This window comes from Frieseomelitta varia, unplaced genomic scaffold (assembly GCF_011392965.1).
Source record: "Frieseomelitta varia isolate USP_RPSP 00005682 unplaced genomic scaffold, Fvar_1.2 scaffold_738, whole genome shotgun sequence".
NCBI lineage: Eukaryota > Metazoa > Arthropoda > Insecta > Hymenoptera > Apidae > Frieseomelitta > Frieseomelitta varia.
The window spans coordinates 185,826-199,521 of NW_025110521.1; the positions used below are offsets into that span (position 1 = coordinate 185,826).

General features: G+C 35.9%; 1 protein-coding gene and 1 long non-coding RNA gene across 3 annotated transcripts in view; one reads left to right on the plus strand and one right to left on the minus strand.

The window, feature by feature from the left end:
- The window catches only part of LOC122535569 (RNA polymerase II elongation factor Ell), a 187,878-nt gene extending 178,435 nt beyond the window's left edge, over positions 1 to 9,443 (minus strand). Inside the window, exon 1 of one of the 2 annotated variants that reach the window (XM_043667230.1) lies at positions 9,138 to 9,443. In XM_043667230.1, the coding sequence (XP_043523165.1) occupies positions 9,138 to 9,269 (132 nt within the window). In that variant the 5' untranslated portion in view covers positions 9,270 to 9,443. The remainder of the gene's footprint in view (positions 1 to 9,137) is intronic. The other variant, XM_043667231.1, reaches the window with a different exon arrangement.
- Positions 9,065 to 9,627, plus strand: LOC122535571. Its single transcript, XR_006308204.1, has 2 exons — positions 9,065 to 9,180; positions 9,442 to 9,627. It is a non-coding gene; the product is annotated as an uncharacterized LOC122535571 (long non-coding RNA).
- The last annotated feature ends 4,069 nt before the right edge of the window (positions 9,628 to 13,696 follow it).

Below are 13,696 nucleotides of genomic sequence, written 5' to 3' on the forward strand. Positions count from 1 at the left end.
TGGTATTTCTGAAAGGTTGGTATTAACGAGTATGGTACTTTCACACCGTGATCTGATTCGAGTCAATCGTAAATTTTCAGATACTAAATCATTGGAGAAAAAAGACAAAGAGATATTTAATTTCGATTGAAACGCTGACATCATTGCGGTCGAATGAATTCGATTATTTCTTGAATTGACTAGTTAATATCAACGAGTTCAGGCCACTTTAAATCGCGGCCCGATTTCGAGGAATTCGATTATACACCAGACGAATGAATTACCAATCAGAATTTCTGCAGCAGCGTTTCAATCAAATGGATGCTTCACGTTCTGAGTGTTTCAGAGTCAATCTTTATCCAAACAAGCAGAAACAAGCAACTCTCCAAACTTTTTTTTTTCCAGAGTCTACAGAAGAAGTTACTTTTTTTCTAGATTCTACAAAAGAAGCAACTTTCTAGAAACTTAATTCTCTCGAAACTCACGTTGTGAACGTCCCAACTTTCGCACCCATCCTAAATCCCGAAATACACTGCTCACAAAAATTAGAGAATGTTTCAAAATAAATAAAATGATAAAAAAAAGAAGCATTCGATTTTTTTTTATTAAACAAGAACAACTTTCTTTGACTTGTTTGCTTTTCTGATGTTCTTGTTTAATAAAAAAAAAAATCAATTGCTTCTTTTTTTATCGCTTCATGTTCATTTCGAAATATCCCCTAACTTTTGTGAGCAGTATACAATACTTGCAATATCCTCCACACCGAAGAAAATCAACAATGCAAAAAGTAACAAAGAAAAATGACTGGTCACAAACACAGAACCAAATATCTGTGACAATCCAACTATCTAATCATTGAACATGTATTAATCACTTGTTCGAAATACGAAGATAAACAACAACCTTGCGAACCCACTCGAAATGTTGCAAAAAGCAGATCCCGGGGGGAAAGAGCCTTAGAATTTTTGAAAGACAGAAGATTATACCTGCTCTATCGTAATCTGCCATGATCACTAATAACCCGAGAAGATGGATGTGCTCCTAAACACTTAGTTATAATATATATAATAAAAGATAATATAATATATAAGCTATAATATATAATATGTAATATTAGTTAAAATATATAATAATAAAAGATAAACAGTTATAATATTATAACGTATAATACATAAGTTAAAATATATAATAATAAAAGATAAACAGTTATAATATATAATAATAAAAGATAAAAAGAAAAACGAAGGGCCAAAAAAATCAACCGAAGTAGACTTTCTCTATTAGAAATCTGTTGACATCATCATTTCTCGAAATACGAGCTTCCCCTCTGATTGTGAGATTCATCTCGGCTCTTCACTTTCACACTCGGCGCCTATCGCGCAGCTAAACTCCAGATTCGCAAGATTTCAACGCGTGTACGGAAGTGCACGCGTAAGTGCGCACGTGCTCGTATCCGCGGTGGCCGGACACTGACACGCGCGTAATTACAATCATTTCCGGAACGCGTTGCGCGTGTGACAGAGCACGTTGAACGTAGGTAATGTGCTCTCGTCGTATTACCTAATCGCTTTCGGCTTTGATAAGCGCGGCCGGCTCAATCACGATCGAGATGACGAAGATGATCTCGCAATCCCAGCGAAAGGGGAAAGTCGGAGCTTCCGACAGAGAAATCGAGAGGAGAGAAGAGTCTCGTTCTCTTTCTCTTTTCGAACGTCCACGAATTCACGGTTAACCTCAGAAGAGGTTTTTTAAAAAAAATTTTTTTTTTTTAATTTCTACTCTAAATAAATAATTGCAATTAACATCGGCGAATGACGAAAAATTTTGACAAATTTTTTATAAATGAGATGTTGGGAATTTTGTAAATCTCCTAACATTATTATTGGCGAAAGAGCTCCGTGAAGTCTGAAATATTTACTCACAGTGACGTGTCCGTAAAAATGTGCAATAAACTGTTAGAAACTCCAATCTTTTTACGAAATCTTCTTGGTTCTAACTGGAGTGTCTCTGTTAATTTTTCATTTTCTACAGTGGAACACATCGAGCGCGATTAACACTAAAATTACCAATGATCGAAATTGCCGTCAAAAACATTGAAACAAAAAGAATAAAAAAACTGTACAATACAATCTCGTTTGTACATTTCACGAAAAAATCATTTAACTCGCTCAAAAACACGTTGTTTCTAATCCACAAAATCTCCAGGATAAATTACAAATCGGTCACTTGGATTATTTTGCTAGTTTCAACGTTGAAAAAGGCTAACGTCTGCGAGAAGTTAACTCACCGACTACTGAAGCACGGAGTTCTGCGCAGGAGTCATTTCTGATCCACACGGACATTTCACTAACACATATTTAGATCGCCCGAGCGGCTAAACAAAGTCCATTAAACGATAAAGGCAATAAAAACAATTTCCGGAAGACTCTTTCAATAGCTTTCGAAGCGTGCATGTTCAGAAAAAAAGTGATCTCTGGCGTGCAGATTTTTAGGGTAGGTCACACAAGTTCTTTCGCAGTAAAATATAAATATCCTGTATATAATAAATAAATAAATACACCTGACGCCACGATTCGTTTCCTAAGTTACAACGAACGTCCATCACGACGAAGATATGTGTAACTTGGATGGATCACGCGTGCAAGCCACTTGCAGAAGAATCACGTTTTCCGGAACAAAGAAACCTCATTGTGGCGAGGAAGGTCGATTTCTATTTCAGGTGAGCAACGCTTCGAACCGTCAAATCGAGGGAAACAGAATCGAAAGAAATAAAGACGAAGAAACCCTCTCGCCGTGGCATAATAATCGAAGCTACGAAACGGGATGAAAATAGATTTGGAAACCAGAAGAAACGTATATCCTCGTTGCAAAAAAAAAAAAAAAAATCTATCGACCGGTTTCCTTTGCATTCCGCGAAGAAACAGTCTACGATCGTCGAAACTCCGGCGCTTTCTAAACGTTCCGCTTATTAAAAATACGCAATCATGTTACTCCCGCGTATCGTTCTTTTACTGCGTAACAAAACCACAAGATTATGGACAATAATTATCTCTTTATCCTTCGTTACGTGAAATTCGTATGAAATTACGAAGATCCTGATTCTTCCTCGGGCTATGCCTGCGGGCCAAAATGTTAATGGAAGAAATTGTCGATTTGTGTTTATTATGAATGCGCGTGTCCATGACACAGAATGCAAGTCGTTTTCTCAGTTATTACAGTCGTTGAATTTTATGGATTCAGGAATCATAATAGCTCGTTTATAAAAGATATCTTCGACTGATACGAAATGTTGACACGTATATTTAGTTTTCTTAAACAGCTCGAAAATGTAAAGATACACGCAGACACGAAAGTATCGATAGACGATACAAAATTCTAGAATACTTGAATCTAATTTATTATTAAATTCCATAGTAAACGTAACGATACTTTTTTTAACTACTATAATACATTTCCTATCCTACATATGCTCCCAAAATAATACTCAAAAATTCGACGATGTTCGCATTTTTCCAAGGAATAAATTTGATTTTCGCTATTATAAAAAAAAAAAAAAAGAAAAATAACATTACGAAGGAAAGGAATCTCTCCTCGTTGTTTCTTTCGAAATTTTTGAACTTTTGGAAAATATGCGTCCCGATTGTCCCGATTTTCCTTCTCTCCTCGAATTAATCTCTCGTCGAACGCTCGAACTGTCAGAAGTTTCTAATTATTTCGAGCAACCGGTAGTTTCTGGCCGGCGTTAGGCCCCCCCCCTGAGGCCTTAGGAGAACGACTGGCCGGGGCAACCGGTTAAAAAACGCGAACGCCATGGGACCATTTCACGACACCTTGATCCGAATCAAACTTATTCTCGGTTTGTAAAATTTCCAGCCGTCAGCGCGGGGCCTGTTTTTCCCCCCTGATCGTTATTCAAGTTTCGAGGAACAGCTGTGCAGCTCAAAGGGGGCCTCACGCCTCTTTTTCTTATATGGGGTTACGTGCACGACGCGCCGCCGTATGTATATGTGTGTGTCCGAGAGCCTCCAAAACTGGCCCCTGGGAGAGTCGAGAGATGCCCCCGGAAGGCCCTGTAGATCTTGCTTTTTAAACGATCCTTGCACACAACATCAATTCAAGGTTCTCGCTTAACCCGTGCTTCTTCGACCCTTCTTGAGAAACGCAGCGAGAACGTAGCGAGCATCGAGAGCGTTTTTTTTTTTTCTTTTGCAACACTGGCGATCTCTAGTGATCGAGATGCCTCAAACGAAATTTTACTGCGAGAGAAATAATACGTCGATGGATAGTAATTATAGACTGTGAACTTTTTTGTTTTTAAGGGAATTTTAAAGTTTCGCAAATTTTCATAAAAACACAAATCTATTGAAAGTACAGCATTTTGACACACGTAAGGAAAGACAAACTTTGGACGAGGAAATTTCGAATCTTCAAATTAAGTCGCTCTGGAATCCCATGATTTTTTTCAAATACATAGTCCCTTCGATTTCACTTTGCATGAACGATATTTCCAATTTGTATAAACGTCGAATACTTGGACAACGTGGATCGCCAAAAGTTTTCTACCTCTTCGAATTTGATTGAGAATCTTTTGGTAACAAATCCAAATTCCTAATTTTCTAATTCCTAAAATCGAATTTATCCGTCGTCGATTGGAAATAGGAATCGAAAACAATTGACGACTGCGAGAGAAGCTCGTTACTCGCCTTTGAACCTAAACGGCTGAACGCGAACGTTCCTCATGGAGTCTCGACGTTCAAGGTTAATATCGTTGGTCGTTAACGCACAAGTCTCCGGCCTGAATTATTTGATAGCCATAAAGCAGCATCGGCGACCCTCTTTCTATCGTCGTCGTTCCATTCGTTTGCGTTTTCCCTGCGTTTTCAACCTGCGTGTTCTCGATCGTACGTACGCGACATATGGTTGCCGCAGTATTATGCAACTGCGAGAGCAAGGGAATTCCGAACCCTTAGACGAAAACGTGCCACGTTTCGACACTGCATCGTGTGCACCTTCCTTTTTTTTTTTTTTTTTTTTCATTTATTTCATTCAATCGATCGACGAATTCCGTTCGTTTAGTTTCTCTCACTGACCTATCCGAAATCAAATTAATCAACCCCACTTTTTATAGAATTAACACTCGACATCTCAAGAAAAGAATCTTCTTACATAAATCAATCTTTTACATAAATCCACTTTTTATAGGATTAACACTCGACATTTCAAGAAAATCTTACATAAGCCAATTTCACAAAGAGGTGGATTAAATTTTATAAACTCTACAGTAAAAACAATGACGTTTAAAATTATCATCTCTCGTTGTCGTATAAATCATACGACCGATGCTTTCGGTGGTGTGAAAAAAATCTTTGTTGATTTTATATTTCAGCCCTACTGAGATAGTAATATTAGTCGTCGATCGCAGCTTTCGAAATCAGTGAATGTGACTGAATTGAGTTATCAAGTCCGAGTGAGTCTTATAGAATTATAATTCACCGATTAATAATTAATATTGGTAAATGGGCAAGATGGATCGATTAAACAGATTACAGATCTTTTCTTTCATTCTCAGTCCAACAGTGATAATTAGATGACTAAGATTACGAAATTTCAAATTCATTTCATTTGCCCCAAGTTGATTAAACGTTCGTAATTTTGTACAATTCCAAATCAGAACGATCGGACGATTGAAATTGTAATTTATGAAATTTACTTATAAGATTTCATACGTTATGTAAGAAAATCGATTGATATCAACAAGAGGATCGTAGATGTATCTACGAAGAATTCAAAAGCAAGGAAAAATCATATGCAGCGAGTGAGGCGAACTTTACATTCCATTTCTTAATGCAAAATTATTCTTAATCGTCCAACATGCTCAATCGTTTAATAACTCTCGTCGCTTGTAAAACTTTGCATTTACAAGCAAATAAAACAAAACTTTTTTTTTTTTTTTGTTTTCTTTTGTTGCTCCCACTTTGAGACGCAAATTGCATCAATGTAAAGTGATGAAACGATGTTATTCTTTTTTAACGATGATAGATTGTATCGTAATGAAATAAGCAAAAACGGGGCAATGTGGTTAAGGCAATAAAATTTGTCTGACAGAGAATGTATTGAAAATTGAGTTTCGCGCCTCTAGCCTGCTTTCCTCTGGGGAGCTTACGGGCGTGAATGTGGTGACGTTGTACCTCGATTTTTCTATCTCTTTCTCTCTCTTCTTTTTTTATTCTCGAGATACTATAAATAATGAGGTTATAAATATAACGCAATGAGGTTATAAATTTAACGTATATTTACTTGCCGTTTCCGTTTCTCTTACAATTACAGAGGTACTTACTTAGAGATTGTTTTATGTTAGGAGTTAGGTTTTATATTAGTTTTATGAACTAAAAAAAAAAATTCGTTACTATGGAGAATACATGCAAACGTATGCAAAAACACGCAACGCAAAGAGACATTCCCTGAGCTATTACAGCAAACAAATCATTTTTAGATTCTATATATCAGTCTCTAATATATTTTAGGATACTAAATTTTTCATCGAAATCACAGAGATGAAATGACGTTATATTACCCGACAGTTTCGAATTTATAATAAAAATGAAACACTGACGAAAAATTATGAATGCAACGCTCGTTTAATCGATATTACAAATAACGAAAAACAGAGGGGGAAGGGGGGGAGGAGGGGAGAAAATTAAATAAATTACGCAACTCCGTCGAAATCCGTTCGATCCGTTATAAATTCGAATCAATTGAATTAATTGAAACAAACCAGATAATTATCGACGCTCGAATTAGTCGAATCACGATACACGTTACGCTTATATTACAACGAGTATCTGCAAAAGCAAATATGTATTTATCCGCACGAAAGGACACGGGTACGAGGAAATTTATATATCGTGCAACGAGCATAATGCAATCACTTCCTGATGCGGAACGAATGAACTGCTCTGCCGCATTCCGATAGCTATTTCGCGGATTCTTCGTGCATCGTTAATCGAGTTTTGCTTGTACTTGTCAAGCAAAGCTCGATTAATCACTTCTTTCTTACCTCTGTCTTCACCGATCGTTTCAGTTCTCTCCCCTTTGAAATATTTATAACTCGATTCTTCCATATTCCGGATGGAATGAAAATATTTGCTGCACCTCGATTTTATGGAAAACTGATTCACGGAAACAATTAGTGGGAATTCATTCGAATTGAATGAAAATGATTCTGGCCTAGAATTTGTAAGTAGATTGAAAAAAAAACATCAATTTCGATTGATTTGCGAGTAAAATGTTGGGCACATAGCTACAGTAAGCCAAGGTTAAGACGTCGAGGTTTTGGCTAGTCGATAAGAAACACAGGAGAACAGCCCATTCGACATCGGCGATAAATCGTCGAGCTGGCCGCAACGAAACATATGGAAAGAGAAGATTCGCGTGCGAATTTAATGGCGTGGAAAGTTCGTCGTGATAATCGGCGTGAACCGGAATTGCATTAACCTCTTGCCTTCTTATCATTGTATTTGCAACATCATATTAGACGTAAAGCATCGAAAGTGATTTGTACTTTCCAACTTCCAAATTGGTGAATTTCAATGAAGAGTTCGAATTCGAACTGCGTGGCGCCGTGCATCTTTTCTTTCTTTTTTTTTTTTTTTTTTTCTTTTTGTTTTTTCAAACCGAAACCATAATTCGTGCGTGACATTCGGGGAACACGCTGTTAGAAGAAAAGTCAGCGACAAACTTGTGAATCGCGCGACACTTTTGCAAGCATTTCTACGTCAGTAATTTTTTATCTTTGTCGATTCAATTTTTATTGATCGATTATGATACGATGCGTTTACCGCAATACTGCACAACGAAATTGTACGTACCATAAGTAATATATTTTATATATTAACGATTATTAAAATATTATATTAGAAGTGTTGTAAAATACTATAAAATAATGCTCATTTGTCACACTGTCGATTCGATTAATTAACGCAACAATAAAGACAAGCACGAATTTGATCGAATTTGAGCAAAAGAGCGAACGAGCATTCGTTCCAAACATCGATTCAGTATTTTAACGAAAAATGCGTGAGGCCCGATCGACGATTTTACTTTCAAATCTCGTCCGAGAGGTTGAAACGTGTCAGGTGGTGCAAGAATCGTCGCAGTTCTAGCAACACTTATAGCAATCTAGCAAAACGCTTGCGTCTGGTTTTTAGTTTCCTTCAACTTCTTCCTTCTCTACGAGTCGAACAATTTCACTACGAAACACGAACAAACGTCTTGAACGTTCTCCGCAAAGAACGCGGATGGTGGTCAAACATAATTTGCACGAAAGCACGAAGTAGCTGTCGGTTAGCGAAGCGAGGAAGAATGTTTCAAAATATCGGCTATGGTAACGTCGAACAGAAGAAGACTACGCTAGAACGTTTTGGCATATTGTTACTCACGTAGCGTAAAACGGCGGAGACTGATCCCCGACAATTTTCGTGTCCGGGTTGAAAAGCAACGCGGGTTATTTTTAATGAATTCTGATCGAGATTCGAATGTTCGTTCGAAACAAACTTAGCCGCAATCTGGAAGCGAATCTAGCAAGTGAAGTGTTGCCTTGTCAGTAACTTCTTATTACGTAATGTCGTTGTCAAACTGTATACAGATATACGGTAACGACGCAGAGCCGAGTGAATTAACTCGACTCTGGCGATCGTTTCGAATAAAATCGCGTTCGATTTTTCGCGAAAGAGACCCAAGGAGAGAGAAAGAAAGAGAGAGGGAGAGAAAGAAGAACGAGGAGCAGCAAGCAGCTGCTAACAAGCCAACGTGGCCTGGCTTACTTTCGATTCTAATATCTCTTAACTGGCGTTTCCACCGACGATGAGATATTCGCGAGGTTTAGGTTAATAACGTTCGCGAGCAAACGCCCGACGATTCTCTTTGATCGTGCAGCGAAACGAAATTCCATTCGAAATATGGCGAGCAAGTGACGATCGGGTGTCTCCTTCCTTCGCACGACATTACGACACATGTAAGTACGCACACATGACTGCATCGTGACGCGTGCAGAGGCGCGTACGCATACACACACAAGCTCGCGGTTCCTAGCTTATACGCGAAGAAGAGAGACCGCGTTGATCTCGAAACGGGACGAGGATAGGCATAAATTTACTCACCCGATTTCTGAGGAAGTCCTCGATGGCACGTTGCGCCGAGTCGGTGAGTTTCACGAAGATCAATGACTTGTTTTCGTGAAAATTGCTGTGCGACGACAAACCATACTGAACACCTGCCACCAGCGCCGCCATTTCTCTGTCTCTCAACAGTGGTTTCTCTCTCTCTCACACGTCCCCCTCGTAAAAGCGCACACAGCTGACGTCCTTGTTGGTTAAATGAAACACTTCTTCTCTTCTTTTCTTCTTTTTTTATCTTCTTCTTTCTTATTTATTTATTTCTACTCTTCTGCCTTTTGCCTGTTAGCCCGTGACATAAGAACGGCGCATACTATGCGGCGAGGGAACACTTGCCGCAATGAGATAGATACTTTCACTCGGAATAAATCAAGTAACGACGGAGAGACAAGAAAGAAGAGGAAAGTAGAGAGATACAAAGAGAGAGAAAGATATATATATCTATATATATATATATATATATTATATATATATATATGCGTGTATATAATAGATATATATGTGAGTATAAAAAAAAAACCCCCCCCGAAATAGAAAATTCTTTTCGCACGGAGCTCCTTGCACACACGTTTTTCTCCTTCGTTTTCTCGAATGCGTATCTTTTCTCGAGATCTTTTCACATTTGCCACTTCCTTACGCAGTCCGTTTCTCACGCTTCGAAAGTGGTAACACACCCGCGCGTAAACCACCCTCTCGCACGTTCGTGGTCCTCGGTTTCTCTCAACCGTCACATATTAGTGCATCGATATGTCTCATTTCAGATATTCTCGCGGATCGGATACATTCGAGAAGAGAGCAGCGCCCGTCGTTTCGCCGTACGGAACTACACAACTACACTTTCGAACGACCACCTGGTAGGTGGGGCTTACGGGAGAACAGTCAACCAATGTCGAGTGGCACTCGAATAGCATGCGACTGTCGACCCTACCGTCCTCCTGCGGTCGCGGACAACGATCGACTGGCATTCTTCGTCCGCACCGTTTCGTTCTTCGGGTACCGATGCTGCCATCTACTTTCGATTTCGGCAATGACATGCACACTATGCGTTCGTATCACGAAAGAAAATAATCTTCACACTTGACACGTTTCGAAGCTTGATGTATCATCCTCTGATGTATATGTTGCGTCACGCAATGAAAGCATAACGTATAGAATAAAAGTCAACGTTTTTCTTTCTTGTTTATTAATTGAGATACATCGTGTTGTCGTACTTGCTTTCATGAGAGATGCATCTCGTTCGATTATGCTTTTATTTAACTCGTTCTTGACGAATAAATTCTTATGAATAACAACGAAGGTGCGGAATGTATTGAAATACATATTGAAAACTATGTAAATATCTCAAAATTATTAGTATCCCAGTTAACAAAGCATAATCGTGATTACGGTTTAAAGTTAAGTTTTACCTCAGGGAAAATAAAAAGTTATGGACACTTTTTTCGATAATCTGGATAGATAGGATCAGATTTCAATAGGTTGAGATAAAAAATGTAAACTTTTAACTTTAAGAATCCACTGGTTTAAAAGTTATAGTTACTATCAACTGTAAAATGAAGCGTTTTTAGTGTGTGTGACAGACTTGCGTGACGCCATATTGGATTCTAGCGTAATTTGATTGGATCACCAGAAAAATTTTTAGTTCAAAAGTTAGGGTCTAAAATATTTTTAGTATAATTATTTGTTTTTTGATCGAACCGGCAGGGATCAATAAATTTATGGCGGCCGATAATATAATCTAACTTAAATACAGTCTATAAAATATGTAATATGAAAAAGTAACATTACATCGGTAATGACACTAAAATGAAAAACTAAAGCACTAAAAATCACTGACTTTTATAAAGGCGTAACTTTTGAATCAAAAAATTCCTAAAAGAAAAACTTGCATTTTTGGTCTCAACTCGTTAAAATCTACCGGATTATTTAAAAGAAATTATATATAATATTTGGCTTCCTACTGTAAAGTTCAGTCTAAATAAATTATTTCTTGTACAAAAATTAACTATGATACGTAATAGTAATTTAATCGTTGCTGGTGTGGCAGCACTAATAATAACCTCGTTCTTAAAGGTTACGTTATTGTAGTACACAGAAGTTTAAGTATTAAATCTGAAAATGATTGAAAAAATTACACCAAGTGTTCTAGTAAGCACGTTATTCTTTTGCTGGTTTTCATATTCAATGATATTCGACTATCGAAGACATCGTTTCAGTTTCCTAAACCCTACGAATTATTCAGCTGCTTCTCGTATTCACCAAATAGAAGTGGTAATGTCGATTTATATTGTCATAATATTTAATACTTTTTCAAAGTAATGTATTAGCAGCAATGTTTCTATCTAAATTGTTATTCTTTATTTTTATTAATTATTTCATAATTAAGAAATTTCTTAGTACTATTCCATCGCAGTATGAAATTTTAATTCAATATTGTTCTTTGCAGGCAAAATTGGGAAAAATATACAAACCAGGAGAACACTTAACCAAAAGCATGTACGAATAATAGTAAAGTATGAAAAGTTATCTAAATTATATTTAATAATATACATATATATATATGTATTTATGGATATATGGATACCATATATATATATATATACATATATATATACATATGTATGCATACCATAGTTGTATAGTATATAACATTTTAATAAATTTATGAAATATTACATAAATGAAAGACATATATGTTTTTAATTGACATAGTTAATATATTTTGAATAAAAAAATATGCAATGTAGCAAAATTATTTTAACATATTATTTAACTGATATATTTTTATATATCTTATGCATTTCCAACATATCTGAAGTTATAATTTTAAAAGAATATATAAATTATATAAATAAATAAATGTCAAATCTTAAATATAATAACAAAAGAAATGAAACGGAAACACAAAGAAGACTCAGGTATCAATTGAAAGAGAAATTAGATATTTAGCAATTTACTTTTCTCTTATTTCTATGCTTAATCGTTCAATTGAAATGTTCTTATAGCGAGAAATCTTGCTTTAGAATAAATATATAAATAAATTATTAATAAAGATGGTATTTAAGTAAAATGTCTTGTGGTTGATTGATTTTGATGTTTTATTAGAATTTGTGAATTACCTTCCCCTGAGACAGCCTATTCCATTAAGAAAGCCATCCTTTTCTTATTCTTGACATTTATCATCTTACGTTGTATAATTTTTATTCCACTTAGAGCACATTAAATATGATAAATTTATATGAATGAAAATTAAACAAGCTGTGCAAATGGTCAACAATGAATAAACATAATGTTAAACATTTTATATTGAAATGTATCATTCATGAATGTTGTTAAGATAAGTGTCTCAACGTTGTTTAATTAAATTCTTGATTAAATTTTTGGAGACAATGATTGCACATAGCAATTTTTCTTTCAAGAGATTATGTAGCATATGTTATGGATGTTTCATTTTGCACGCAGAATAGATACAATGAGAAGGAAAACCTTATTAAAAAAAAAAAAAAATTGCAGCTCTGCAGTGCAACAATAAATAACAGCGTCTTAGATGCTATGCTTTATTAACATTTACAAAAGAAAAGCAGGTATTCTACGAAATGTTATTTCTTTCTTTTAACACTATTTCATTTCATGTAGTTCTGGTTGAAGAAGAAAGTGTAAAACTCAATACAGAATTAGTCATTATATATTTCTTTTGGATAACTTGATATGTATTAATGTATATTAAACGAAAATAGAAAGTATGAGAGACACACAATGAGAAGGGATAGACAAGTGTAATGTAACGAACGGAACATGATAAGATCATTGATATACTAGAACATAAGAATTTTTAAATTCAATGAACTGTGTATTTAGAAAATGCTCCATTTTGCTTGATGCTTCGCGTCCCAACAAGATCGATCTGTTTGCATGTTTTATAGATGAATTTTACGGAAATTACATAAAGATATGTAGTTATGTTAGACTCGGATTTTTGCTAATTCGCTGAAACACGAGGCAACATCAGATTGTGAATGTATAGCGTGATTGTGTATATGTACAAGTATTATACTATATACATATATACATAGACTGGCCCATATAAAGCGTTGCAAATCATTTAGCATTGTATAGTAAGGATAACAGCGAAATTTTTCTAGATACTAAATTTAAGATGCCCTATGATATGTTTCCCTTCTTGAAAATCATTAAATGCCAGAAATCAATTTCCAACAAGTTTCGCTTACAATTTGTAACATTTTATATGAACCGTTTGTATATATGTATATATGTGCAGCTATGTATGCAATATACTTTGCGTTTATACGGTTAGAATGTAATATTTTACACTGTTAATGCAAAAATTATAAGTTACAAAAAGATACCCGAGACAATAAATGGACGCTTCCTATAACGTGAAGATCCATGTCGTAATTACTGTGATAACAATGATAATGGCCGTTGGAAAGAGAAAGGTGATAAAAACGATAGTAACAACGATTAGATGCATGAGTTTCGTTCTCGTATAACTATCAGACGAAAATCCAGAGGTCTCTAATAAAATT